The 27,618-nt window shown below is 54.1% G+C and overlaps 9 protein-coding genes across 9 annotated transcripts; 3 read left to right on the plus strand and 6 right to left on the minus strand.

Moving 5' to 3' along the window:
* Nucleotides 1–631: 631 nt before the first annotated feature.
* Nucleotides 632–3,652, plus strand: GCG54_00013945 (uncharacterized protein; the record flags this gene model as incomplete). Its single annotated transcript, XM_045413791.1, has 1 exon — nt 632–3,652. One exon carries the CDS (start codon nt 632–634, stop codon nt 3,650–3,652), a length of 3,021 nt encoding a protein of 1,006 aa, XP_045261870.1.
* A 3,044-nt stretch (nt 3,653–6,696) lies between these two features.
* GCG54_00013946 (uncharacterized protein) lies at nt 6,697–7,422 on the plus strand (the record flags this gene model as incomplete). Its single annotated transcript, XM_045413792.1, has 2 exons — nt 6,697–6,750; nt 6,880–7,422. The coding sequence occupies 2 exons, from the start codon at nt 6,697–6,699 to the stop codon at nt 7,420–7,422; spliced, it is 597 nt and encodes a 198-aa protein (XP_045261871.1).
* Nucleotides 7,423–7,927: 505 nt separating this feature from the next.
* GCG54_00013947 (2-(3-amino-3-carboxypropyl)histidine synthase subunit 2) lies at nt 7,928–9,460 on the minus strand (the record flags this gene model as incomplete). The annotated part of the gene is made up of 1 exon (XM_045413793.1): nt 7,928–9,460. The coding sequence occupies one exon, from the start codon at nt 9,458–9,460 to the stop codon at nt 7,928–7,930; it is 1,533 nt and encodes a 510-aa protein (XP_045261872.1).
* A 779-nt stretch (nt 9,461–10,239) lies between these two features.
* Nucleotides 10,240–10,557, minus strand: GCG54_00013948 (uncharacterized protein; the record flags this gene model as incomplete). The annotated part of the gene is made up of 1 exon (XM_045413794.1): nt 10,240–10,557. One exon carries the CDS (start codon nt 10,555–10,557, stop codon nt 10,240–10,242), a length of 318 nt encoding a protein of 105 aa, XP_045261873.1.
* A 183-nt stretch (nt 10,558–10,740) lies between these two features.
* Nucleotides 10,741–12,873, minus strand: GCG54_00013949 (uncharacterized protein; the record flags this gene model as incomplete). The annotated part of the gene is made up of 2 exons (XM_045413795.1): nt 10,741–11,006; nt 12,756–12,873. The coding sequence occupies 2 exons, from the start codon at nt 12,871–12,873 to the stop codon at nt 10,741–10,743; spliced, it is 384 nt and encodes a 127-aa protein (XP_045261874.1).
* A 1,349-nt stretch (nt 12,874–14,222) lies between these two features.
* On the minus strand, nt 14,223–14,945 carry GCG54_00013950 (uncharacterized protein; the record flags this gene model as incomplete). The annotated part of the gene is made up of 2 exons (XM_045413796.1): nt 14,223–14,805; nt 14,869–14,945. 2 exons carry the CDS (start codon nt 14,943–14,945, stop codon nt 14,223–14,225), a joined length of 660 nt encoding a protein of 219 aa, XP_045261875.1.
* A 4,343-nt stretch (nt 14,946–19,288) lies between these two features.
* Nucleotides 19,289–19,627, minus strand: GCG54_00013951 (uncharacterized protein; the record flags this gene model as incomplete). Its single annotated transcript, XM_045413797.1, has 1 exon — nt 19,289–19,627. One exon carries the CDS (start codon nt 19,625–19,627, stop codon nt 19,289–19,291), a length of 339 nt encoding a protein of 112 aa, XP_045261876.1.
* Nucleotides 19,628–21,142: 1,515 nt separating this feature from the next.
* Nucleotides 21,143–22,816, plus strand: GCG54_00013952 (Vacuolar calcium ion transporter; the record flags this gene model as incomplete). The annotated part of the gene is made up of 3 exons (XM_045413798.1): nt 21,143–22,301; nt 22,375–22,595; nt 22,658–22,816. Coding segments are annotated over 3 exons (1,539 nt in total), but the record flags the coding sequence as incomplete, so codon positions are not given.
* Nucleotides 22,817–23,161: 345 nt separating this feature from the next.
* On the minus strand, nt 23,162–26,690 carry GCG54_00013953 (putative transcriptional regulatory protein; the record flags this gene model as incomplete). Its single annotated transcript, XM_045413799.1, has 2 exons — nt 23,162–23,427; nt 24,476–26,690. The coding sequence occupies 2 exons, from the start codon at nt 26,688–26,690 to the stop codon at nt 23,162–23,164; spliced, it is 2,481 nt and encodes an 826-aa protein (XP_045261878.1).
* Between the last annotated feature and the right edge of the window lie 928 nt (nt 26,691–27,618).

Below are 27,618 nucleotides of genomic sequence, written 5' to 3' on the forward strand. Positions count from 1 at the left end.
ACCAGTCATCTTCCGCATCCGCCATCGCCAGCGGGCGCAACAGACGCACAAGACGCTGAAGCGGGCAACCCTCCAGAGGCACAGCTGCTGCTGATTGGCCCCGGCGGCGCCCAACAGCCCCACGCGCGTCCCCCGCTATCCCCACCTCGGCCTTCTCGGCGCCTCTCATTGGCCTTTTCGTCCATTTCTCTTTCTTATCGGAGCTCTCTCATTGCCCGATTCGAGAGTACGTACCCCTCGCTTAACCTCAGCTTGCAGGGGGCCACCTGCTGCACCTGCCTGCACCTGCTGCATCTTTTGCAAAGGTCCGCCTGCCTTTCTGAAGAAGACCAGGTCTCTTATCTTATCGCCCACATAAGACCCGGCCGCCGACACGCCGTCGCGCCGTCGCTTCCCGTACCTGCCTTACTTAGGTCATAGGTCATAGGCCATAGGATAGGCCATAGGTCGCCATTGTCGTTTCCGTCATCGGCCGTCAGACTTCACCTCCTCATCTCACACGTGTGTCTGGCTGCTCTTACGGCTTGGACCCCAGACACCGGGGCCCCCCGCCGCCCCAGTCGGCCAAGGTACTCTGCCTGACTGCTCTCCGTGAGCTTCATCGCCCTGCTTTTCCCCCGCCGCCGCCAATATGTCCGGCCGGAGCGCCTATGTGCGCAAGAAGATCACCCAGACCGAGAAGGACAAGGCGAGAGCAGCCGCGAATCTCGGCCCCGGAGGAGTAGGAGTAGACCCGAACGACTATGCCATCCCTGACTTTCCTCTGCCCCAGACCGGCGCTTCACTGCCCGTTGGCACCGGCATCGGAACCACCAACGCCCGCTTCCTCAAGTTCTCGGAGCCGCCCCGCGATGTCAAGGTCGGCACCCCCAGCATCGGCAGCGGCAGTGGGAGCAGCGAAGGTGGCCGCCGAGACGGAGCTTCCGGCCCCTTGGACGACTTTGCCTACGCAAGGGCGAGGAGACCCACCATCAAGACGGAGGACGTCTCCGGCATCGAGAAGTCTGGCCTGAGGAGCAGGTTGGACAAGAAAAGTGAGGATGTGAGGCGAGGGCTTGCCAACACCTTCACCTTCAAGCGCAAGAACAAGGAGCCTGAATTCCGTCCCGAGTCTGTCGCCACCGTGAGGCCAGGACAACACCACGGCTCTGCACCCCTTTCACCCACCGAGCCCGAGTACACGTATGAGCAGTTCAACATGGACACCATGCAACAGATTCAGCTGCAAATGCACATACAACAACAACAGCAGCAGCAGCAGCAGCAGCAGCAACAACAACAACAGCAGATGCGATATCAGGAAATGGACCTGCCCATGTCACCACCGCCAGCCTCGAAACTGCCACCCGTGCCGACCACGCTCCCCATCAAGCGATGGATTGGTGCCGGGAGACCGATCCAAAGATGGAACAAACTTCGCAAAGACCCCGAGCTCTGGGACCCCAATGGAGATGTCTTGGTCTTCTTCGGGCACAAGGGACAAAACCCCAGGCCGAACCCTTCTTTCAGGCTGTCGTCCCACATCATTGAGGCAACTGAGTCGAGGTATCTCATCACGCTCCTTCGCGAAGGCACCACGGAGGAGGACATTTACATGCCGCCATCACCTCAAGGAGCACCTCCCATGCTGCGGCCACACATGGGTCGTGGTCAGCCGACACCACCAATCTCCGAAGATCTCGGAGAGGCCGACGGCCAGATCTCCTACGAGATGTACTTCCCAACGCCGGCAAACATGACCAAGGTGGAGCAGGTCCGAAGCCAGATTACCACAAGGAATGTGTTTGCTCTGCTTTACCATGCATCGCTCGTCGGGTTGTCCTTGTACCAGGCCCTGTCGGATCTTCACATGCGACTCGACGCGTACCTACCATCAGACTCGGACAATGTCGGCATGATTCTCAACTACCTGTCCGCTCGAGGCATTGACGATGTTCGCAACGACCCAGAAACGGCAGTGAGTTTGCTGGCGTGGTCTGAAGGCCAGGCTGTGAGGTGGGAGGAGGGCTGGCGGGAGAGCTTCCTGCACTGTGCTGGCATGTACAGCCAGCTGGAGCAATGCGCTGATTTCAAGGAGCTCACGCCCATTACCAGGGCGCTACTTGAGCGTGCTTGCCTCGAGACACAACTGCGAGTACAAGCGGCCGAAGAGCGTCTTGCAGAATTTCAATACGGCGACATGTGGCCAGCGGGTATCAATGGCCCGTCCAAGGCAGCAGCTGACCGCTTGCAAAAGTTCTTCCTCAACCACTACTCACGAGTCCACGGATGCTGGCCGCCAGCACCGACAGCAGGTCTACCGGACTCGGAAGGGGAGGACATGTGGCTCACAAGGAGTGTCGCACAGTTGCTCCAGAAGGACTTTGGTGCCCTCTATGACTACCTCGTCAACCGTGACATTACGTGGGACATGTCCGAGGCTCGCTCGGGGCGAAAGTGGATGATGCAGAGCGACAAGGACAAGGGATTCGATGCCGACATTGACATTCCCATGACGGACATGCTCGTTGAATACGACAACAAGCTGCGCTTCCCGCACATCCCGCACCCGTACCCTCTGGTCCCGGAGTCAATCACTCCGGCTCCCAGCCCCAAGGACTCATCAATGTTCAAGAAGAAGAACGTCCCCACAAACAATAGAGGCGGTGCGTTGGAACGACGAGTGCAGTTGGCGTACACGGAGGCGACCAACATTTACATTCTGGGATCGGACTTTACACAATCCGACCTCATCGACGCATTTGTCAAGTTTGAAAAGAGCGACAGCATCACCGAGGTGGACCCTGCAGTAGCCAGACGGGGCCGTTGGGTGTTGATTTACGGCATCCTCCAAACCCTGGCTAGTGTCTCGGTGGACGCCCCCAATGTTCGGTACCGAGACGACGTCCCTTACCACCTGTCCCCGCGCCTAAAGGGAACCAGAGTGCCGCCTTGGAAGGGATCAAGCACACCGGACGAGGCGTCGCATGAGCTGTCGCATTGCTGGGTTGTGCAGAATACGTGGAACAGCCAGAACAGCAGCGGTGCAGAGAGCTCTGAAGGGGGCTCAGGCAACACAAGCCCCATTCAAGGTGTCGGGCGGCCCTTTGCCTACACGCGGGCTCCACCGTCTACGACGTCGCGGGGCTCCGGATACCAGACCCCGGCGGCCCGGTCCGTCCACTCGGCAGGTTCTGCACCGCCTTTTAGCTCTTCGTACAGTGTGGTCAGCGAGAGCGATACAAACAGCAGCATTCGCACCCCTGCTTCCCACCGCCCCGCGGCCAACCTCCGCCGAGCGCAGTCCCGGGACAACGCCAAGACGCTCGGCGGCGGACCGGGCAGCTTGCGCAGTGGCAGCACCTTCGGCATGGATCGTGGCGAGGGCATGGAGCTGCCGGTTCGCAGACGAGACTTTGGCGCGGCGAACGATGGGAACACTCCTCACGGTGGATATGCACGGTCGAACACCTCGAGCCATGCTCACCTGCCCCTCTCCGGTAGCATTACTGGGTCAGGAGGGTTCCTTGTACTCGACGACATGGTAGAGTCGAGGAGCTCGAGGAGCGGCGGATATGGCCGACAGGCGCAGCGGGAGAGTGTCGAGACGGACAGCATGTCGCCGCGGATCCGGGACTTTGACCTGGACGTAATCGATGACCACGAGCCGTGAAGAGGCGAGTGAAGTGAGGCATGTGGGATGAGCCAGCCAGGTACGACGGGATGACAGAACCATGTACGTCTAAGGGGATCTAAAAGGAGGATGTTTTGGACGGAATCTGGGCAAGCGGGATATGAGACGAACGACGGATACAAGGGTTCCTCGATTTATTACCATTTCACTTACGAGGCTCATGTCACGATAGACCCCAAAAGTTGGATGTAGCTGTATTTACTAGAGTGATACCCGGCGATTGCAGGTCCCTGGTGGTGTTTTGTGTAATTAGTGCAGTGTTGCTCGTTAGAGCTAATTAATGCCCGATGGGGGTGCTGCGATTGATTGTGCCCCGCAGACGGAGCGAGGTGACGGATCACTTTCGCATCTCACATCATGCGTGTGCATCTCTGGGCTGATTGACAGATCACCGCATGAGACTTTTGATGGCCGATGCTAGGGATGGGCGGCGTTGGGAGCCGAGGATGCATTTGTTGCTGACGTGGACAAACTCCGGGCCTGAGAACGTATGGGAAGGACACGACGGCTGGCGACGGGCCGGGACAGGACTTCTTGATGGGGTGTACACAGTATCGGTAGTGTGTCGGTGAGGCATCAATGGGCGGCGGACAAGGAGGAAACGGAGCTAGAGGCGGGATCGCGGTGGTGCATCGCATGGCATCAACCCCACGTGGGACCGCGTTGGGCCGTAACATTGGGAACGCCCAGTTTGAAGACGGCGGCGGTCGGCGGTGTGGAGATGCGGCGGACGGGTCCAGAGCCGTCGACGGCCGGGTGGGTTTTCTGCAAGAGGTGCCTTGCTTGGGTGCTTGGGCGAGACACAGAATCAGTGGACAGAGTCGAACGAGTCAGTGGAGTGGTGTCCGGTCCCAGCCCAGCCACCTCATCGGGTCCCCGCTATTCTTTCTCATCGTGTTTTTTTTTTTTGTGGTTTCACCGGCGGTGAGGGAGGAGGACGGGAGTGTTTGTTTCGAGCGGGAGTCTGTGCCGCGTAAGGTGGACGAGACCCAAGGCTAGGTTTGCAGGACAGGACAGGGACGAGAAGGTGAGAGAGAATGCGCATTCACAGCGATGGGCTTGGTCATGGTGCGTCTCATTGTCCGCTGTCGCTGGTGGTTTCTCGAAGGGTGGAGTGGGGGTTGCTCTTGCTATTGGCTGGTTCGTCTTGTAAGCACCTGTGTCAAATGGTGTGTTGTCACTGCTGGCCGGGAAACCAGGGCGGTAGACTACTTGGTAGCCTAGGTTGGTAGCCTTGGTGGCAGTAGTGCGCCTTAGTGGTGGTCAGTCTGGGAAGACCCTGAAATGAAACGGGAGACGGAGCGAGAGAGACGGAGATGAATGTCGGTCGCTGTGTTTCTTTGTTCTCGAGACGATTCTAGACCGTCAACGGTGTCGAGTACGTATCTGCCATGGACGGGGATGACATGGGTTGTGTGAATTGGCAAGATGCCGTTGGGCAGAACGGGGGCTGCTCTCCCGGATTGACAGGGCCGATGGACAGACGATGAGCGCATCTCTCCCAGGTGCAAGCCCTGATCTGCCATTGCCATGCTGGATGACGACGGCGTACAGACAGAGGGATGCAGTTTGGCTGCAGAAACGAGGTGGTGGCCTCGGACCTGGCACCTGGAGGTGCTGCTGAGCTAAGCTGCCCTGGGAAATGGGAAATGGGATGCATCTTCGGAAAGTGGTGGGTGGTGGTGGTGTTCCTTCCTTCTCATTGTGCTGTGGTGTGCTGTGGCTGTTGCTCTTGCTGTTGCTGTTGGATGGGGGGACCGAAAAAGGAAGCAACGACTGCCGATCCTCGACGTCATAGCAACCGACGCAGGGAAGGACCTGTCTGTGTCACTGTTTGACGGCGGTTTGCGAAAGAGCAAAAGCTCCGTGGGTGCTGTTGATGGCAGCCGTCAATCCTTGACCCGAAGGCCGTGCTCGCCTTTACTTTCTCAGCCCAAGGAACTGCTGCACCGAGCTGCGCCATGTTTCTCTCCGTTTCTCGTTTTCTGTCTCTCGCAATGCGCAAACACCGCTGTGATGCTGTGGCCAAGTAGAGTCGATTAACCGTCAACACCAACACAGACAGAAACAAAGACAGACACACATCAGGCCGCCTTACCTTGCCTTGCCGCTGTTCGCTGCCCGTCCCATGCGACTTCATCGGTCGTCGTCGTCGTCGTCGTCGACTTCGTCAGTCAGCAGCAAGCCAGGCAGCCCTGTCGAACCCAGCCCGCGAGCAGAAAAACTGGGAACCATCCCTGCCCCCTCTTTTTTGCTGCTTCCTTTTCCCGCCTCTGCAGTCTCTTTCGACGGTGCCACCATCTCCAGGGTCGCATCTTGCAGACCGGTGCATTGTGCACTTGCAGCCAGCCAGAACAGCCTCCAATGCGACTCTGTATCTTTTTCGCTTCGCTTCACCATCCATGACCTTGACCACTGTGATCCAGCCCAACCACCCCCAATTCCACCTTGCCCTGCTTTGCTGCCCGCTTCCACCACCACGCAACTGCGACTCTCTTCTATTTGCTGCCCGTCCTTGCTTGTCATGACTTGCTGACCCCCCGTCCAGTCCAACCAGTCCTCCACCACCTTGACCTGCATCCGCTAACATTGACACATTGGCTTTGCTCTCTCACACCCGACACACGCCAAAGAGACCACCGCCTCGTTGACGCACCTCGAATCTGCTGCTGCGGCGCCGGCATCCAATCCGTACCTGGCCCAAACTACTTAACCACCCCCATCCCAACCACCCTCCTTCGTCCGAAGCCCTTCTAGAGGTTCTGCTTCTTCTTCTACCTTCCCGTCCCTCACCCTTCCTCCCGACCGTCTGTCTCACTCTGCTCCGTGTCAGACAGCAGCGTCCATCCCCGGCGACAGCTCCCCGCGCCCTCTCGCCGGACTTTCCCAGTCTCCAACTAAGCATTGTCCGCCCTCATCGGCCGCACTACTCGTCGCAAGCGCATCCGAAGCGCATCCCTTCCTCGCCAACGCGTCGCAACTTTTTGACATTTAGCGCGCCCTCGAGGCACAATTCGCCCATCATGTTGTTTGCAATGGCTTTCGCGGGAACGCGATTCCTGCAGATCATCACCTTGGTAAGCGCCTCACTCACACCCTTAGTCTCTCACCTCACCACCAAATTCAATCATTGCGACAATTTGCGCCCACAATGAATTGAGAAGGAAACCGGGAACAAAAAAAAATTCTAACACGCCGCCAAACAGATCCCCACCATGGGCATGCTCGCCTGGTTCGTCGACGGCTTCGTCAAGGCCAACGTCATCGTCCCCAACTCCATCCTCGTCCTCTTCATCGTCTCCGTCCTCGCCCTCGCCTGGGCCATCTTCACCCTCTTCAGCTACCACCGCAGCAGCGCAAACGCCCTCTTCGTCGCCGTCATCGACCTCGGCTTCGTCGGCGCCTTCATCGCCGCCGTCTGGTACCTGAGGGGCATCAACTGGGTCGACTGCACCGACCTGTCCCGCAACGGCCAGTGGACCGCAAACTTCCCCGGCCTCTTCTCCATCTCCGGTCCCCGCCTGAGCTTCATCACCAACAAGCCCTGCGCCATGCTCAAGGCCTCCTGGGTCTTTGGCATCATCAACTGCATCCTCTTCTTCTTCACCGCCGCCCTCGCCTGGATGCACGGCGACCACCTGTCAAAGAGCTACGACCGCAAGTACTACCACCGCGGCCACCACCGCCGTCACCGCAGCCACAGCCACCACAGCCGTCGCAGCTCCCACTCCCGCCGCGTTTATGTCTAAGATGACAACGCGGGTCCGACGAAGCGCATGCGACATGCGCAAACCTATAGAATGAGAGAAAAATGTGTGATGAGATTTTATACTATACCATGGAAATGACACGATTAAGATGTATGGGGGGAACTTGTGTGAGAGAAGAGTTTCAAAGTTTGTTGCTGAAGGTAGCAACAGCCTGGCGTATTTATTTGGTGGAGGATCTATTCATGATGACGAATCGACGACCTTGAGTCAATCCTTCTCTTCCCCGTCTCATTTTTGCACCATTGTCTTAATATTTTCCCTATCCTCGATGACGATGCATCGGTCTGGCTGGACCGATCGAGCGTCTTCTCTCTCATGTACACAGAATGAATTTCCCGACCAGACAATGAAGAAGAAGAGAATGGACATGATCATGAATGAATTGGTATCCCGCCGCCCCCTTTCCATGTGACCCCATGTGTTCCCTCGCCATTTTGGTTGAACTTTTGAAAAAAATAGAAACCCGTCAAAGGTATACACACATCTACGACCTGCCGGCGTCCTCGCCAACCGTGTACCCACGCGCAACACCACTTCTACCCTCCTCGACGAGCGTGCTGGCCTCCTCGTCGTAGTCTGTCCCCAGACCCTGCCACGTCCTTTGCGACCGCAGGTACTCGGCGCCAGGACTCAGCACGCCGTTGATCGTGGCCACCTCGCCCACCTCCCGCTTCACCAGCGCCGACTGCGCCCCCGGCTTCGCGAGGCTCTCCCCGTTCGTCTTGGCCGTCTCGTTGGCAGACCGCACCGGCATCCGCATCGGCCGGCTGCTCACCAGCTTGCCCGTGCGCAGGTCGTACTCCGGCGGCGCCGACTCGTCCTCGGAGCGGTCGTCCTCCTCCTCGGGCTTGGCCGCGTCGTGGTCCAGCTTCTCGATCCCGCCCCACCACTCGACGCCCCATACCCGCTCGCTCTCGGGCTTGAGCGCGACCTCGAGCTCGAAGGGCGTGATGACGGGCTTGAAGAAGCCCGCGTCCTCCTCCACCAGCCCGCTCTCCCAGCACCCCACGACGACCCACCCGTCCACCTCGGCGAAGTTGGCCAGCTTGGCGGCGTTCAGCTTGCCCACCACGATGGTGTAGCTCTTCTTCCCGGCCTCCGAGATGCGCCGCCGCAGGAGGTCGATGCTGGGGAGGTAGTTGGACACGGAGAGCGTGTTGACGAGGATGCCGACCACGCCGGCCGTCGCCAGCGTCAGCACGCGCGCGAAGCGGCGGCGCAGCAGCGCGTTCGTCACCCGCGTCGGGTCGTCTGTGGAGAGGTTCGCCGTGGAGAGGACGTGGAGGGAGGCCATGCGGGTCTGCAGCGCGAGGAGGAGCGCCGGCGGCGGCGTCGAGATGTGGAAGAGGGAGTACTGCGCGAGGTCGGCTTCGGGGGTCTCGTCGGCGGAGGCGCCGACGATTCTGCGGTTCGGGATCGTGCCGGCCGGGTTGTGGACGACTTGGGTGTGCAGGAGGTTCGCGTAGCCTGACTCCTGTAGCCTGGCGAAGAGCGGGGAGACGTGGTCTTGGTACGTGACGTCGGCGACGATGATGACCTTCTTGTCCTTGTCGGGGAACTCCTTTGCAAAGGCCGCGGCGGCCTGGTCGATGTCGAGGGCGTGGCGCGTGAAGACGTAGATGACGGGCAGCCTCGAGGTCGGCGACAGACACGAGCGGCCGTAGTGCACGACGACCTGCGCGTCGACGTGCTCGGCGGCGATCTCGTCGACGCAGCAGGCGCTGTAGGACGTGTCGGCGAGGACGTAGACCTTGTGGGTGTCGGGTGTGCCGAGGGCCTTGGTCAGCGCCTCGGCGACCCACGTCGCGTCGCAGAGCATGGCGTCGGGGAACTGCAGGCCGACGCGGGTCCAGCCCTTCTCTGTGATTTCGCGCGCGGTGCGCTCGATCTCGTAGATGGCGAAGAGGTCATCGTCGCTGCGGGACGCGAAGGGCGGGGGCTCGGGGGTCGGCGTCGGGTCCTCGAAGGTGTGCTCGGCGGGCGTCGAGAGAACGGGCGGCGCTGCGAGGTCTGCCATGGCCGCTGGCTGGGGGCGTGGGAAAAGTTTTCGTTTGGAGGGGTGGTGGTGTGACAGAGTGCGGACGATGGATGGCGGGGTTGCGATGGCGGGGTACAAATTGGAAAAATCGCGGTGAGCTCACCGAGTCACCGAGGTGCCAGCCACTGCAGTGCATGGACCCGCCCCGGTGTATTCGAAACGTTGGCCTCCGGATTGGTTGTTTGGCTGCCCGCGCCAGGGCTTATCCTGTCTTCACAGGTTGCCCCAGCTATCGTCTTCACTACTTTTTGTTGCAGTCATTGCATTGCTTTACTTTCTTGTGTGAGGCAAATGTCATTATATTGTTGCGAAGTGGATTCGAATTCAAGCACGCAAACTGGCGCGGGGCACGTCGTGCGATTTCACCCCGGCTTCCAAACCTGTTCGCTCTCCTCCATACCTCGAGAGTGTCGAAGCTGCAACCATTCAAAAGCTCTGCAGCCCAATCCACATTTCGCTACCCAGAACAGTCCTGTTCTTCAATTAGTCGTCTGCGGCTATCACTGTTGGTATCGCTCTCCCTGTTGGTCAACGGCCCGCGCCTCAGCCCCCATCGCCCCTTGTTGCCTCCTTTAATAGCCATGGGCCTGTGACTGACTCAGAGAATACTGCCTTCCTATCTAGGCTGCGGCTACTATATCCAGCGTAAACCCTGAGCAACAGCCCATGAAACGTCACAGCGAGCACGCTTCCAAGTACCCTCATTGTGTAAACACGTTTCTTTCGCCAAGAGAGAAACTTGGAAAGACCGAATGGTTTTATGCCCTGAAATTGTTGTCGTTGCCGAGCACGTGGTAGCCGTAGGTGTACTCCTTAGTGCTGCCAGACCACCAGTCAGTCCAGCCTGAGACGTACCAGCCGCAGACGTTGGTGACGGAGGCGAAACGCTGGGCGGCCTCGTCGCTATAGCAGCTGCGTCGGTTGCCACCGTGGGAGAAGAGGCAGAAGAAAGCGACGACACGCTGACCGCCTCCGCTCGCGATGCCGTACAGGCGCTCGCCGACCCCAATTTCCTTGCCGCCGCCGCCCTCCCACTTGAGTGAGTCTACCGCCCTGTCGGTGGCGCCGTGGTCCATGTTCTGGTGGGCGCCGCACTTCACGACCACGTCAAGTCAACGTTTACTCTTCCTTGACCCCAAGGTGCGTAAATTCTACGGAGCAACCCTCTCATAGTGTGCTCCAGAACTAGGATGTATTTTGGGAGGAGGGGGTTTTGGATTGTTCTGAAGGGCCCTTTAAATGTCACTTACGTCGTGGTATCAGTCACGCTTGCCAAGCGTAGCACCACCGGCACCATCGCGCGTCTCGATGGAGGGAACGGCGCCGATGTCACGAACCTCTAGATCCTCGATGGCCGTGTGCACGGCCAGACCGGAGTCGTCGTAGGAGACCGAGTAGACACCGTCAGGGATGTCATCGGGGATGCTGAAGCCGCCGTCGGGAGTGCCGGTGGAGGTGAAGCTGGTAGCTGTAGCACCAAGGCCCAGAAGACCGGAGATGGTGATGGACGAGGCACGCACAGTGGCTGAGGTAGTGTTTGGTATCTGGTATCGGTGTTTGGTGAAACAAAAAAGAAGAGGAGGGGGTTGTCAAAGATTGAGTCTTGAGAAGAGGAGAGATCTATCTGGTGTGGACTCTGAGCTCTGAAGATGAGAAGGAAAAGAGTCTTAGGTTGAGAGGCCTCAATGGTTTATACAGGCGGATTCTACCGCTGAGATGCCTGGATATCCCACCCTGTACTTACCCTTAATTTTGGCAGCAAAGTGCCGAGCACTCGAGAGGTTTGCACTTCAATAAAATTCCCGGTAGAAAAGAGGTGCACTCATTATCGCCAAGGTCAGCCCCCTCACTAACTGCCAAATGGGCCAGTCGCATCCGCTAAAGTCGTGAGGCTGGACCCAGAACACACCGAGATCGTCAACCTGCCAAGAAGCGTCGGAACCCATATATTTATTCGCTGACCAATGAGACCAATGTGATGCTGAGTTTCCATCACTACTAGCAGTCTCAGCCTTGTGTTCCCTATATGCCAAGCAGTTCTTGTGCTACCCAGCTGACTGCATCGTCGTTGCCTAGTACCATGATCGTCCCATTGAACCCACCTGTGCCGTAACCGCATAGAGGAAAACGGGAAAAAAGACATGAGACTCGATTCGGCGGATTCTGAAAGTCAGTTCTCGCCAGGAGCAGCTTGTACGTGGCTAGCTGGCTCTGAACATGGAATGCACAATTGTGTCCAGCCCCCCTCACTCTCATTGCTGTGATGTTCCCTACCAAACGCTTTCAGAGTTTGAACTGTACCTAATTTAAAGCTCTCGTCACAAGTTTTACCCCCAGCATGTGAGCCTCTTCATGGTTAACTCCCGAAGTCCCTTCTGTTTCCTGACTGACTTGCAACTGAACTTTCTAGACTATGGGACTTAGCTCCAAAAACGTTGCGCGTTTCAGTTCTTAGAGCGCTGAAGTTCTGAATTCTAATCATAGGTTGAAGCCCAGTCTACTTTGAGGATAGTTGAGAGGTCCGTTTCCGCAGCCATCACCACGCGAGGCACGCTTCGCAAGCGGATTGCCGCGGTATATAGAGAGCTCTACTACCACTGGACATCACATACGACCATACCCATTGGAAAACTCGGGATCCCGTCCGCTCTCCCATAGATAAGCCAATGAGGGCTGGCGTAGTAGTCGGGTCGGTGACGACCGGCGAATGCCCGGTGTTGTATGTTCTTTTACCGATCTNGAGGGCTGGAGTAGTAGTCGGGTCGGTGACGACCGGCGAATGCCCGGTGTTGTATGTCTTGCTTTTTATTGTTTTTCTTTTTAAACCCCGGATGCACATTACAAGCAGCGCAAAAACTTGCCCGATCTGAATTCAGTCTTCGTTTTAGTTGGTCTCTCGTTCACTACGTAAGAGACTACATGTACAATCGCCTTCATACACCTGAAATCATGTCCTGTTCAGAACCATGCTCAGAACACCTGCCTGTCTCATAACCAAATCTATGTCTACATGAACCAAGAACTTCTCTGCGATATACTGACAACATGACCACCTGAAATCTTACAGATTTTGAATACTCGATCGCTTAAGCCTTGAAGATGCCGACCTTAGCTCTGCAGCTCGAATCACCCGTGCCACCCACAGCCTCGCAAGCCTTCCGAAATTTACAGTTATCGAAAGCTTCATACCCCAAGAATTCACTCTTATAGTGCTTGCATTCTAGATAACCCTTTTCGTAAATGCGGTTATATTGGCCGGTGTCGCAAATTTTACCAGTCAAGTCGTCATTTCTACTGCCGTCTTCGTTCGTGCAGGTGCAAATCTTGTAGTGGTCGCAGGCTTGGACGGCCAAACCGACTGAGAGTATTGAAATAACGAATGAAACCTTCATGTTGATAAGTCAATGACGTTAAGGGACACTTTGAAGAATTAGTTTGCTATCATTTACGCGAGTATGAACTAACCGACACACTAGCAAGAACACGTGATATGGAGCTCTGATACAGTATCTGGCTTGAAATCTAGTTTGGAGATCGGATGAACCTAGAAGGACTGAAAACCGAGCCCGGCCCGAGAATGAACAGGGTATTTATAAGTGACTTTCTGTCGTTTGGAGAGCCAAAGGCTGAGATGGGTGGCATAGGTATCGGTATTACCGATGTCTGCCCCTCAGTCTGTCTCCCCAACTCCATGTCACAGGAGAGGACAAAAGTTTGGTAAGATTATATCGACCCTCAAAACTGACTCAGCTCAAAAGTCATCACTTCAGAGCCGCTCGTGGACTCTAGCGTTAATATGATACAAAAGCTCCCGCCGAGCCCAGATGTAGACAGAGCCGCCGAGTGGTCGAAGGAGAACCTCCCAGGAGATGATGGCGTACTCAATCAAGAGACCCGTTTTCGGCTTTGACCCAGAGCGTCCTTTCAAGGCCATCACAAGAGTTATTGCGTGATCCTGGACAGTCTTCTGGTGAAGCCCCCTGCCCTCTAGCCGCGGAGTCCGCGGCGCGGGATCCGCGGCGATCAAGCATCCGGAGAATTTCGACGACTCGTTCTCAGATGATAGTGCCCGTGGACTTGGAGCAGCAGGCTGCAACGCTGAATCGGGCCATGCCGAACCAAAAGTCGACGGCGGATATCATAATGTGCCCCGACAAATTTACGCCGCTGTGAAGGGACACGAGTCATGCATAATCAACGTCAAAACATCTCCCAAGTAAGCCCTACGATCAAGATCTTGTCCAACACTCATCTATGAGATGCCCGCACCATGTTAAGCCCCGCTAGCAATCGTGTACACTGTGATGTACAATATCTTTATTGAAGGGTTTGAGTTTAGCACGTACCAAACGTTGCCAGGCCTCTTTTTTAGTGTCTTTCAATTCCACATCCAGATATCCAGGCGCAGCACTTGCTTAAAGCAGTCAAGCCGGTCGCGTGCCTATAAAAAGCCCCGCATTGTGCGACTGGTGGCTTAAAGTAAGCGAAGCATTGTCAATAAGACCAAACCGTTCCTTTGACAGACACAAACGACTCCCACCAATTCAAGAACAGGACTAATTTCAAAGAAAGTTGAACAGTACTGCATTACTCGTATACTCAGCTACCTCAGATTACTACTACTGATATCCTCCACAAAACATAACGAACTGGGGTGTCTCAAATTCCAATCTTTCCATTACCAGAGGCCATCAAATCCAACTCGGGGATTTGCTGAGATGCTGCTACTTAAGCAGAGAGCTTAAGCAGTCTTCTGAGTACCATCACGGTCGCCGAAGCCGGGAGGGGGAGGAGCGCCAAAGCCGGGAGCGCCACCCTGGCCGGGAACGGGGAAGGGAGCAGGGAAAGCCGGGCCGGCGGGAGGGGGAGGGCGTCTGTCGCCGTCGCGGTCACCGCCACGGCCTCCACGGCCTCGGTCGCCATCACGGTCACCGTTGCCGCCACGACCGCCGCCGCGGCCACCGTCAAGAATGCACTCCCTGTCTCCGTTGCGGTCGCCGTTGTTGCTGTTACCGCGGTCGTCGGTGCGGACACAGCAACGTTCGCCGTTGCGGGTGCGACCCTCGATGCCATCACGGCAGTCGCGGTCACGGTCGCCGTCGCGATCGCCGTCACGTCCTCCGCGGCCTCGGTCACCATCGCGATCTCCGTTGCGATCACCATTGCGGTCGCCATCGCGGTCACCATCACGGTCCTTGCCCTCCTTCTTCTCGCCGTCCTTCTTGTCACCCTTGTCCTTGTTCTCAGCCATGGGCATGGGAGGAGCAACGGCAGGAGCAACGGGAGCCTGTCTGGCCGTCAGGGCGTTGGACTGGGTCAGACCACTTGGGGCAATAGTTAGTATGGTATTAAAGGTCCGTTGTAAGCTTTCAGCTTGGGATACTCACTTTTGCTCGCCAAAGGGAGCACCGTTAGCGCCGAGGGTGGCAGCCACCATGATGATGAGAGACTTGCTGAAATGCATTTTGAATGTTGGACTCGGTGAATGAGCAGTGAAAACTAGGGGTATCTCTGATGTTTTTGAGAGCTGAAAGCTAACCTTGAAAGGCGCTTGATGTATAGATTGTAGGTTGAATAGAAGACGTGATGAAGAATGTTGAGTGTGATGAGGAGATTCCAAAAGCAATTAGCCAGCGGATTTGTGCTCCTTATATATCTCTTCGGTGTTCTGCAAGTTGAGTAGTTTCCGAAGCACCCCTCCTTGACCCTCGTGAGTTTTGCTACCCATGTCTCCAGTAAGGACTGCACCCTCACATCGCTTCCGTACCTCCATCTCCAACAGTTCGTTTCCCCAAGTGCCACAGTCAAGCATAAGCAGGAAACTTTCTCTCGAAGTCTATTATGCGGTCGGCACCCCGGAAAGGGCAATGTTGGCAGTGGCCGGAGCCAATGAGATCTGCGTGGTGTGCGCGGACGACTTCCACTGACCATCAGGAGGCACCGCCGCCCACCCATTTTTGAGGCTGCAATTGATGTGAAGGATGTCCGCGTAAGATCAAAATCAGGCTGTCGTAGAGTTTGAAAGCGAACTCCATCTGATATTCTCTCTTCGGAGAATTATGAACATGCTGCCCAGCTTGCCCTGGTCGATTCGCACCTCCGCTGCTACCCGGGCCAGGGGCCCCATTCCTTTTTCTGAGGAACGCCCCCAACGCCTCCTGGCTTCAAACTACTGTGGTTGATGCAAAATTCACGAGGATTGACCGGCCGTTCATGCCAGAAGCGAGCTCTGGCCAGCTTGGCAAGCAACTTGGTGGCATCACCGGTCGCCGGAGGAATTGCTGCGTGATCTCGAGCACGATTTCGTTGCTACGCACATCAATTTCTTGGCAGCGGCGATATTGCTCATCGGGACTGGGGTAGCATATCGTCACATTGGCGCTGAGTCACTGGGTTCGGTGATCGAGATTGTGGTATCACTAAGCTGTCTTGCTTCATTTCTAGAATATTGTATCTACTAAGACGCTTAATTTGACGACAGCGTGCGGTGTGTATAATCTTTCGGCTTATTCTTACATGAAGCTGCGCCCATGTTGTGACGTGGTAACACAGCCATTCTGCACTTGACCATGTTCGTCTCTCGCTCATTGCCTTGCTGAAGGGGCAACCACCACGCCAGACGTCAACCCGAAGACAACGAGAAAATAAAAGTAAATCAATCTTGAGAAGGGGCGGGGATTGCATAACCACAAGCTTGACCCAAGCCATTGCGACACGTACACATCTGCTAGACACAAGCTATGGACCTTTAAGCCTCCCACTGATTCATGCGATCATCGTTGTCAGTTGCAACTGTTATCTAGGTTGAGTTATGAGAACTACAGGGGGTGAAAACTTCTAAACGTCCGAACGGCTTGTCTGGTAATGGAAGATGGTGTAGGCCCTTTCCGAAAGCAAAGTATGTTCGGAGGGTTGTCCCCGGCAGTCTCAACTCGGGACCCATCATCGTCTTGGCAACGTTGACGAGTTTGGATATCGACGAGTTCTGAATTGCCTCGTAAAGAAACAAAGCATTCAGCTCATCAATAATGCTGTATTTTGTTCCTGCCATGGAAAAGAGCTACCATGGCCAAGTCCGGAGAAGCCGGCAGATGAAACAATATCACGAGCGGCAAACTAGTCCCGAGAAGTGCAATCCGAAGGGTTCATGGGTAAACAAAGTGGTTCTACTTATGCGACTAGTGTATCTTCCAACAAGCTTTGGGCGTGTCTCTTTCACTCTATTTTGCGGAGATGGTGGAGCGAATTTCAAGTTCCAGGTCATGACTTGGCCTGGACCGCATGGTATCTCCTATGAAGCTGGTCGCTATTGTAGGTGACCCTTGCCTTCACTTAAATGCAAGCTTTGCATGTTCAGATGCAGTCAACTTCGCCGGACCAAACAAAACGACGCTCCATAAAGCCTAGATCAACAACAGCGTATAGCAACAGCAAGATCCACCCGACTTCCAATGAACGCGCCTCCAGAGATTCCGTGCCTCTAGTGCAATGCTCGTTTAATCCGATTCAGCGTGAACCTTTCTGAAATCGCCCCAGCGGAAATGTTTGGTTTCGTTTCGCCCTGATATTAAGCTTTGGAATCCACCAGATCCTATTGGAGAACCGATTAGCGCACGTTGAAGGTCCAGAGTCCAGATGACATTCGGAGAGAACCTACATATCCGCTTTGACTCTTTGTCTCACTCTCCTCACCTTCAGATTAATGCTAAAAGCGGTTTATTTCAAGTCCTTTCCAGTTGGCCGATACTGTGCTTTGACGCATGGTAAAGGATTCAGGCAAGACCCGCTTGTTGCCCATGAGCATAAGACTTTCAAAGGGCAGCGGAAACATTGGAAGCCATTGGATCCAGTCTAGCATACCGTTGTTGGCAGGATGATCCAGCCTCAACTTGTAATGCATTATCAAACAATTCCAAACCCACGAAATAATTGGGGCGATGTTTTTCGACACTACGCAGTGACTAAGATGGTTCCCCCATTACCTACCCGTGAAGCAACTGCAGGGTACAGGATTGCATGATCGACTTTACTTTGCGAAGCGGCTCCCCTCACGCCGAGGATGTTCTTTGCCGGGAACGAGGCTTCACCGTTATGAAGTATACCCGAATACGCGAGTTGATGAGCTTGAATACTCTGCTGGCTGAAACTTGTCTAGTTTTGATGTCACTTAACAGAATGAGAGATGAATTGGCTTAATTATACGTTGCACCTTACACAACTGCTCAGGGTCACGAGGGATCGGGAGCTACCATGGACATCTTCTACCAGCAACTCTTTTATGCCAAGCTCAACTATCTAATTCCGATGGAGCTGGTGAGTCTGAGCATCTGGTATTTCCCGTCCAGTTAAAAGCAGGGGCGCAACAGTGTCCAGCTTGGGCGAATGACCCAGCCCGATCGCAGACACACATCAAGAAAAACATGATAGACGAATACCTTCCATGAAAGCAGCTTCTTCTCTAACTTCAACCCGTGGATTCTTCAGCATGTATAATGCCAGTGTCAATTCGCCTGGTCCTTGGTAACAAGCCCGACAGGAGTCCATGCATCGGATCCGAATTGAGCCTGAGCATATCAGCAAACCCATGCACTGGGGGGGGAGGGGGGAGGAAGATCCGCCAAAGCCACCGGGTGCACATCTCATACTTTACTTCAACCTGTACTAGCGATGATTTATCCTCAAGCGACTCTCCTGATCCTGGTGTTGAAATCTTGCGATGAATGACTGACCAGATGGGTGCATTTCCTGCAGTCTGCAGCCATGAGAGTTCTACATGAAAGGGACGACAATACCTACATAGATGCCCTGGGTCCTCGGTTTGAGGTTGCATATTCTTATCTCGACGCATGAGGACGATCCCAAGATTGCTATTTTGAACGAGAGATTGTAGGTCCGAGTTTGCTGGAAATGACGATGGCAGTGCATATTTGCCCCATGCTCTTTGAATACCCAAGTAACCCAAATTACCTCCAGGCGGCTATAATGCCAATTGATCAGACTGCTGCGCCCTTTCGGATTAACTCTCAATTTTGTTAAGCCAAAGTCCGGTCTACGGTGAATGTGATGCAGGCATGATACGGTAATAGTGGTGACAATAGTCAGAATGAGTGGGCCCCCTTCAGACGAGATGCGAGGAAGACAGCGAATGTCTCTTTCTAATGATCGTCAGCGCATTTTGCCTTGCTAAATAAAGACCATCTTCATGTGATGACTGTGCATCAATTAAGCTTTGGCAGGCATGTGCCGCCTTCGGAACGAGTCACCATGCACCTAGAAGAACAACCTCGCTGGAGACTTTCAACCTGACTGATGCACCACCGCCGAGGCCGCGAGCATAAAAGAAAAGCAGTCTCTGAAAATTGTATTCGTTGGACTTTAAATTGCACAATCTGCGTGAAGCGCTCGCTGTGATGAACCTCACATATCAGAGCCACGTTGCTTCATCAAGGTAAACACATAAGGCATCACCGTGGATAAACAGCACATTAACAGTTGACGAAACTTAGAAATTCGCGTTTAAATGCTGGTTTTGTTCTAGGTGAGGCCAATCGCAAAGAGTCATTCCTCCTCCATCACATGGATCAACACATCACATTGTAGCCACATCACAGCGAAGACTGAAGGTCAAATAAAGTGAAGCGTACCGTAGTAATACAGTCTCAATTTGTCCACGAGAAAACTCCGAGCCTACATGTCCGATGCTAGACTACCGCCGCCCAAGTAGCAATATTGAACTCCATGATCCCTTCGCAACGGTGGTATTGAGTTACTCGAATTCATTCATGCCCTGCCTTATTCGTGCGTCGACTACTCGAATCGAGAAGGATTACCATTCGTATCGGGACTGTCCAATCGTTTGGTGATGTTCCGGGCCAGGTGGATTAGTTGCCGTAACTGGAAGTCGGAGTCATTCGTGCCGTTGTTGAGCTGCGCACCAACGAGACCTATAGTCTTGCACATGCTGATTAAGGTCTCTCGCGCCAGCCTTGAAGCTGTTTCGGGGGATGATTGGCGGTAGACACGGCGATCATCATCGGTAGAGAAGGACTCTGGCTCTCTCAAAACCGTAAGGATGGAGGGGATACCCGTCACTGTAGGGCTTTGGGGATCCCTGGGGCGTCCAGGGGTTGTTGGGCTCTCGGACATTTTGACGGGTGGGAGAAGACACTCGGTGGAAGTGGACGCCACTGTGAAAATTGGTAACGCAAACTGTGAGGGATTAGCTAAGTGCAAGTATATCAGAAGGAGGAGATGTGTACCTTGACGATAAGTCGATTGCTGAGTGGTTGTGGATGGAGCTTTCAGAGCGTGGAAGTGGATAGGTAGATGCTTTGATATGCTGGGTAGAATGCAGCCAAGAGAAAAGAGGGGAGGTGACAGGTTCCTTTAATGTACTCGAGTTCGGAGCAAAGGTATGAACACATAAACAGAAGGCGGCGGGGTACCTGGTCACGAGATCATGCGCCTTTCTGAGTTTCGCGTCTGTCTCCTCATCAAACATCATCTGATCTCGAGAGCTCTTTCCGCCCGTAGGCGCCATAGCGAACGGCCGTTACCCTCCGTTTAAGGTTTTTAGCGTTTAGCAGTCAATTATATGCCCGTGATCAGAAACTGAAAAACGCAGCATCGAACTATATGGCGTGACATACGTGTCAGCAACTCGGCCGACTCGGTTTCGCCAGTCAAACCATCAGTCATTCGTCAATGACTACTAAACATCTTACTTTTGATATCGTGTGGACACCATAGCCGACACAGTTCATGTGGCTGGAGCTCTTGGCACCGACACTGCCGGCGCGTGGCAAGCCAAGCCTCCTTGATTACGAGTGTGTTGCTCGGGAGGGGTGTTCAGCCTTCGCGCGGACGGACTGCGGGGAAGGCAGCGAACAAGGACCCATCCCGGCAGACGGGGACCCAGTGCTGCCGGCGTCAGGTGGAGTTAGACAACGGCGCTCGGCCCTTGTTTCTTCACTGACAGAACACCAGTCTCTCGGTGAATCGCAAGGAATGACGCCCGGAGTACGTAAGCATCTCATGTCTCATGTCTGTTCTGGAAGATCAAGGATACTTGGCATCTGGGGAAGCTGAACGGCTTCCGATTGACCGAAGCGCGTTGACATGCGCTGGGATAGCCTGTTCTCTGTTTCTTTAATGGCCGGCGGAAGACAAGAAGGTGCTACGAAGTCAATTCCTCTGAAGTGCGGCTCTGTCTCATAGACCACCTTAAACAAACGAGTTGGCTGCCTCCGCGACTAATGGCATACATCAAATTAACGGCTCTCCAGGGTCTCGTGAATTGCTCAGGGAACGCGCCTCAACCCCAAACAACCCCGCAGCAACATGATCGATCGAGACCATTCGGTCGCGACACGCAGCATAAAGATGATATTATTGCAAACATATTGGGTCACGCACTCTGTGCCGATGATACATGTCGTGCCACTCTCGAAAGGGAATCGCTTATCTTAGTGCCTGACATGGGCTGTGTGAGACAACGCGCAGTGGTGCCAAGTTTCCACGCATGCCAAGACTTTTAACGTCGCGCTCATCTCGCGCCCACAACAAGCCTCCTTCGCTCTCGGTTGATGCTGAAAATTCCAACCGTTTTCATCTCATTTCCATCCAACGTTAACCTTGCCAATAACTCATCTCCATCGTGAGATTTCCTTTGCTACAGATCCGGCTGCAAGATCTCCCCACAACATGGCGGACATCCACGGGCCCCGCCCATCGGAGCCGGCCGGCAACGGTGGCACGGAACACAGCCACGAGTCAACCCCGCTTCTCCCTACCACCGCGTTCCGAACCGTCCATCAGACCATCTCAAGCCGCATTGCACACGAAGGCGAAAGCGGAAGAAGCGGTTTTCATCTCCGACACTTCCTGGTTGTGCTGTGGCGGAGTTCGTGCACCGCTTCTATGCTGGTCAACTTCCTGTGGCCCATGGTACCAATCGCCATCGTTCTCAACTGCCTCCCTGGACTTCATCTATGGAAATTCGCAACAGCATACGTGGCCGTCGTGCCCTCGGCAAATCTTTTGGGTTTTGCTGGACAGGAATTCGCCCGAAAGATGCCCAAAGTAGCTGGTATTTTGATCGAGACTACCTTCGGGTCCATTGTTGAGATAATTCTCTTCGTGGTTCTTATTGTCAAGCACAATACTCACGAAGGAAATGGAGATGAGGGAAACTTGATACCCATCATCCAGGCTGCCATCCTCGGAAGTATCTTGACAAATCTTCTGCTCTGCCTTGGGCTTTGCTTCTTTTTTGGTGGAGTTCGCAACTCCAGCCAAAAGTTCCATGCAATCGTCTCTGAAGTAGGGACTGGGCTTCTCTTGGTTGCCGCGTTTGGACTTTTGATTCCAAGCGCGTTTTACTCGGCTCTTAAGGCTGAGACATGGCCGGAACTCCCAGGTCTCCGGGTGACGTTCCATGAAAAGTTCACAGAAGGCACCCTTCAAGCTGATGTCTTGCGCATTAGCCAAGCCACGTCTATTGCCTTGATCGTGGCCTTCTTTCTCTACATCTGGTATCAAGCCAGCAGCCAGCACAGCATATTCGATGAGGTAATTGAGATGGATGAGCACCGAGATGCCGACCGTGAGGAAGACATGGAGAAGCCCAAGTTCACCATGACAGAAACGGCACTGGCTCTCACAATTTCACTTGTGTTAGTGACACTGCTCCTCATTTTCCTCGTTGAAGGCATTGAAGAGGTCGTAGAAAGTGGGATACCCGATCAATTCTTAGGCTTGATCCTCCTCCCGTTGGTTGAGAAGGCTGCCGAGCACTTGACTGCCATCGATGAAGCTTGGGGTAAGTATGAAATGCCCTCGCCATCTTGAGTGAGAATTCTGTATCAGAAACTTTCTAACTTATACACGTGTAGATGGAGTTATCAACGTAGCGCTCTATCACTGTCTCGCGCCATCAATCCAAACAGCTCTTTTCAATGGCCCCTTGGTTGTCCTTGTTGGCTGGGCATTGGGCAAGCCGATGGACCTGAATTTCGAAATATTCATGATCGGCTTGCTTGTTCTTTCCATTCTGGTTGTGGGCAATTTTTTGCGAGACGGAGAATCAAACTGGCTGGAGGGGGCTTTGCTCGTGGTGAGTTCTAGCCGCCCACACGCCATCCTAGCTGATGTTTTCTTGTATCCTAACTTTTGCAGGTCGTCTACGTGATTATCGCGATTGCATGCTGGTATTATCCGAACCCTGACGTGGCCACTTCCAATGGCCTGGAGGGATCAAAGACGGTGGACATCACTATGACCGTTGACACTCTCCGGCAAATCCAGCAACTCCTGGCGACGAAGCTTGAGGATTGAAGCCTTGGAAATCGGATTGGTTTTGACACATACTCCGGACCGGAATTGATCTAAACCAAGCCCACCAAAAAAGCAAGGCAATGCAAAGTTGTACATGAAGTCGGAGGGCGAAGGGTGATATGCACTGTAACGTCACTCATGGAAGGGTTCAGAGCGGGTGAGAATTCGGGTGTCGAAATTGAGAGCTTTTGGGATATCTAGCGCAAGCTGCATCGGCAATGCTCGCTCCGTGAACCGTCCACACAACACCTTGTCTTCATTTGCTCAGTAGACCTGTTACTCCAGTCAGTCAATTACAATATCGATGTGCTCTGAGATCTAACCTACTTGCAAAGTCGTGTTTGCTTAGCACTTGCAGTAAGGGGCGCCAGCATCAGGCTTGACGCAGGCGTCGGAGCAGCCTCCGCAGTTGGCAGCGAGCTGCCACTTAGCGCCGTCGCAAGAGGCAATGGCCGCGTTTCCGGAAACACACTCGTAGCCGGCACCCTCGCAAGCGGAACCGACGGTGACCGCGGCGGAGACGGAGGAGGCCATGACGGCGAGGATGGAGGCAATCTGGAAGAACTGCATGATGGCGATTGAGATGGCGGAGTAGTGGAGATGAGAAGATGCTGTGTTATGATGGCGTGATGGAGGAATTGACAATCGAAGAAGGAAACCATTGCTGTTTATATGATGGGAACTTTCCAGGTTTTCCGTAATACGTGGTGGAGGAAATCTCGATGATCATTCAGGCGGTCAGCCCTCAACAAGGGGATGTGGAGGTGGAGGCTGTAAGGTATTGGGATGAACACTCCGGCCTCAACTCGGTGGGCGTTGGGGAATGTTGGACATCCTTTGCACACGCAGCATTGCTCCAGTTTTTCAGGGCCAATATTGAATACTCTGCGTCCGAAAACTTTGATCATAGGTGATGCATGATTAGACTTCAGTGCGGCTAAACCTCTGCAGCTGTCGACAACACTCAAAATCTCGACGTGCTGTCAAGAGGTAAGGCTAGCAAGTGTCAAACTTCAGACGTCAAGACGGTTTGAGTCAGGAGTAACGGAATACGATCTGATGAACGTGACCCTGTTTGCGGCGCCCCGAAGGGCTATCTCCGCGGTTGATCATCTATGTTTGTTCTTCAGCCAGCGGGGTTTGCGGGCCTGTGCTCGGTGAGACACCCCACCGATCGACAGGAGTAAACACGGGGTATCCGCTTCGGCACTGGCGGCGTTCCCGGGCGGGCTTCCATACGTGCGTGTTGCATTACCGGAGGCTCACATGTAATAGGGCTCCCAGAGGCATGGCTAAAGTCTAAAGATCAGCGAATATAGCGGTCAAATTGAGTGTGCAGACGTGGCATGGGCTTGGTATTTTAAGGAGAGCATGCCAACATGATGGCTCGAGAATATGTACAAGCTTGGGCCCACGAAATCCTCGTGTTGCAATATGCAGCTCCAAGCATACCGCGTATTCATCAATTTGTCTTTCGTGTTGAGCATGAATCTCAAGCACGGTGCATCTTCATTGATGATAGATGGAAACCACTGCTGGTACTCAATTGGATATGAAGAACTTGTGTAATTAGACACGATCAGAGACCATTGACATTACCACTGTCCTTGTATTAGAATGAATAGCCAGGACCGCCGTCAACAGGGTCAAGGGATACACTGCCCAAGTACATATCATTAAGAAACGCCCAACTCCAATCGTCTCCACCTTCCAAGAGTAAAGGGTCAACACCAGCGATATGTGATGGCGCCGAAGACAAAGGAGGAGACTGCATTTGCCCACTCGTCCCAACTGTCCTTTCATCGTTTGGTGGTGGAATAATCTGAATGTTTGCGCGGCCACCAACAGAAGACTGTTCTCCCGGAGGGGTTCGGAATGTTGTGCTTGTGGCATTGCGGCTGTTGTTCCGATGATGGCTCGGAACGAGCGATTCGACCCCTCGCGCATCGGGTTGCGTGGGATGGCCCGTCGGCTCGGTTTCTCTGATAATGGAGCTGTTACTGACAATTCTATCCGATTTCACCACCCACTCCTCCAGCCCGCCTGTGTCGCCTCCCATCCGAATGCTTAGCCTCTCGCCCGACTGTTGAGAAGTGGTGCGATGTCGGAGGTTGCGGTGGTAATCCTGAACCATGGAAGAGAAGTACTGATCTACTTCGTAAAACCTCGCGACGAACGCTGCTGCAACCCCTGAATATCTGGCAAGTTCTGAAAGCGTGTCGAACATTACTTTTGTTGGGCCGAACGAAGCACTGATGGGTTGATTCTCGGCCACTTCGTCTTGGTCGCTGGATCGGCTACATAGATAGGCTTCTGTGTCCATGCGAGGGAAATGTTGTGCGTAGACTCCGGTGAAAGAAGCAGTGTAGATGACGAAGGCTACAAGAGGAGAATGTGGAAGGCGATCCTCGCATAGTTCAATCACGTTGGCGACCGTCTTGCTGGCCCCGAAAAGCTCTCGAGCGCTTTCTTCCCAAAAACCCGGAGGAACCTCCTCCGGTGGAAATGTAGGCTCATCCAAGGGACCAGATGGTCTGGTACATTTGATTGGAATGAAGGGTAGATATTGCCGATGAAGCATTATCTTGCAAAGAGACATTAGAAGATGAAGAATGATGTATGTGCTGGACGTGCTCTCATGGCGGAAGTAGTTTGAAGGACTGAGGCTCAGAAAGGTTCCTGGAGCTTCGAGAGTCTTACTAAAGGCGTCTGCTTCTCGACGTAGTTGAAAAAAAAGAGACTCGGGGTTCCAGGGAGGACGTTGCTTGTCCAAGAACCGACCGCCAGCACTAGAATACTGAGATATGCGACCCCATAGGTCGACTAGTTGGACAAATCGACCCAAGATGCTAGTTTCATCATGCAGCGACGACGAGTCCACATCACCGGAGAACCATTCCGTGCTAGTCTGGCGGCTTAAGTCGAAGTCCTCTTTGGCGCAGGGTAATCGCACGTGAAGGTCATCTGATCGGATGAATGATGGTCGTTCTTTGCCACAAGAGATAAGTCGATCGAAGATGAAGCAGCTGAACATAGTCCTGCGCCTAACCTCGCGGTCAACGATAGCGTCTTCAAGTGTTGCGTCGGAGTGGTTCGCTGTGCTGTAATTGGCCTCGTATCCCAGCTTGAGTGCCTGCGCCATCCGTCCAGCCGAACCGACTAACATCCAAGCCCGGAGGCCCTCGTGATTTGGCGAGATCCATTCGTAGAGACCAAGCATGAGTAAGGCTTGCACACGCTCAACTGATCCGATGGAACATGCCGATGCGAACGAGCCCAGAGACTTATCCAACGTTCTTGCAAAAGCTTCGGAAATACCTTGGTCCCCAAGACTGGAATCATATGAGACTTCTCCAGAGCCGTTGTCGAAGTAATCGGCGAGCTCTCCGTGGTATCTCCCGGTTAATGCCAGAAGACCGAGAAGGACTAGTTGGGTATCGAATGCTACCGACGCGTGGCCGGTTGTCAAGTCGTATATCCTGTTCTTGAGAGTCGGAACATGTAGGAATGAGAGCTCTGTGGCGAAATGACGCTGAAATGTGACCAGAGCCTTGTCCCACAGCGTTCTGTCAATACGACGGACGATGTCAATGTCATCGGAACGGAGAGCCCCATCCATCCGCGTGTGGGTCGCCCGTCTCGGCCTTTTCTGTCCGGAATGAGGTGTCGCAGTCTCCCGTGAATCCCGAGGTGCGGAAGGTGGATCGGGTCTCTTCAGTGGCGACGGGGCGGGCATCGGCCACACACATTCTTTCCGACTCTTGATGCAGTTCTCGCAGGGCGCATCTAGGCGGCCAGTGTTCTCGCACTTGATCTTGGAGCGTCTGCATCTTGCGCAAGCTATGCTGGACCGTATTCGCAACGGGCCCACCATCTTCCGGTGTGGTGCTTGGCGGGTGGTAGAGTTGAGAATGCGGGACTCTCAGTCAGGAGCCGAAGAGTCTTTGAGATACTCACCGACAACCTGCGCTAAGCTCAGGAGTCGGTGAGGAACGAAACCGACGGAGTGGTTCAAGAGTCCGGTCGTGAGGGGTAACAAACAGATCCGGTGGTGTTGGCCCCCACTGACTCATTACTAAGGTAAGATAAGCCTCCAATCTTATCACCAGGTTAGTCCATGCCACTGAGGAGCGAGCATGGCTGAGCTTGACGCTCTTTGTTCTCAAGAAAGTCCAGCAATTTTTGATCTAAAGAGTCCATGGGGCGATTGTGCTCCAAGACACAGGGCGAATGGGTGGCCTTTGACTTTGAAAAACCAATAAGCTGCCGATGCAGGAACTTTCATGGCTGAAGGGCAATATTGCATCCGATCCCCTGTTTTGACTGGTGGTTGCGCGTTCGTAGGACTTCTCGTTCTCCACAGAGTTTTCTCGGTCAAAACACCGAGAAAACTCTCTTGTCGATGCAGAAGACACGAGGTAGAACCCCCAAATATCAATGCGAATCTCATTCTTTCTGCCTCGCACTGGCCTTTAAGAATACTTGAGCAGAAGTAGAAGAAACAATCGTTGGCGAGTCGGCGACGAAGCACAAGATGCGCTAAGCCTACTTCAGTTAGCCGAGACTTTCTCCAGTCAACAGCTCAGGGGGGAACCTCGTGGCAGTGAAGAACATTTGCTGCGCTCGGATAGAGATCTCGGTAAGCCGAACATTTCGGCATTCAAAAATCGGAATGCCGAACATGGGTCCAATCAACCCAGTCATTATCACCATGCTATTGACAGTCGAAATCGCGGATAACCGCAAAGAGCCTTTCCACAAAAGCTGACAGCGCTTCCAGAGGGGTCACTACATGTGCGTCA

The sequence above is a fragment of the Colletotrichum gloeosporioides genome (genome assembly GCF_011800055.1).
Source record: "Colletotrichum gloeosporioides strain Lc1 chromosome Unknown consensus_60, whole genome shotgun sequence".
Taxonomy (NCBI): domain Eukaryota; kingdom Fungi; phylum Ascomycota; class Sordariomycetes; order Glomerellales; family Glomerellaceae; genus Colletotrichum; species Colletotrichum gloeosporioides.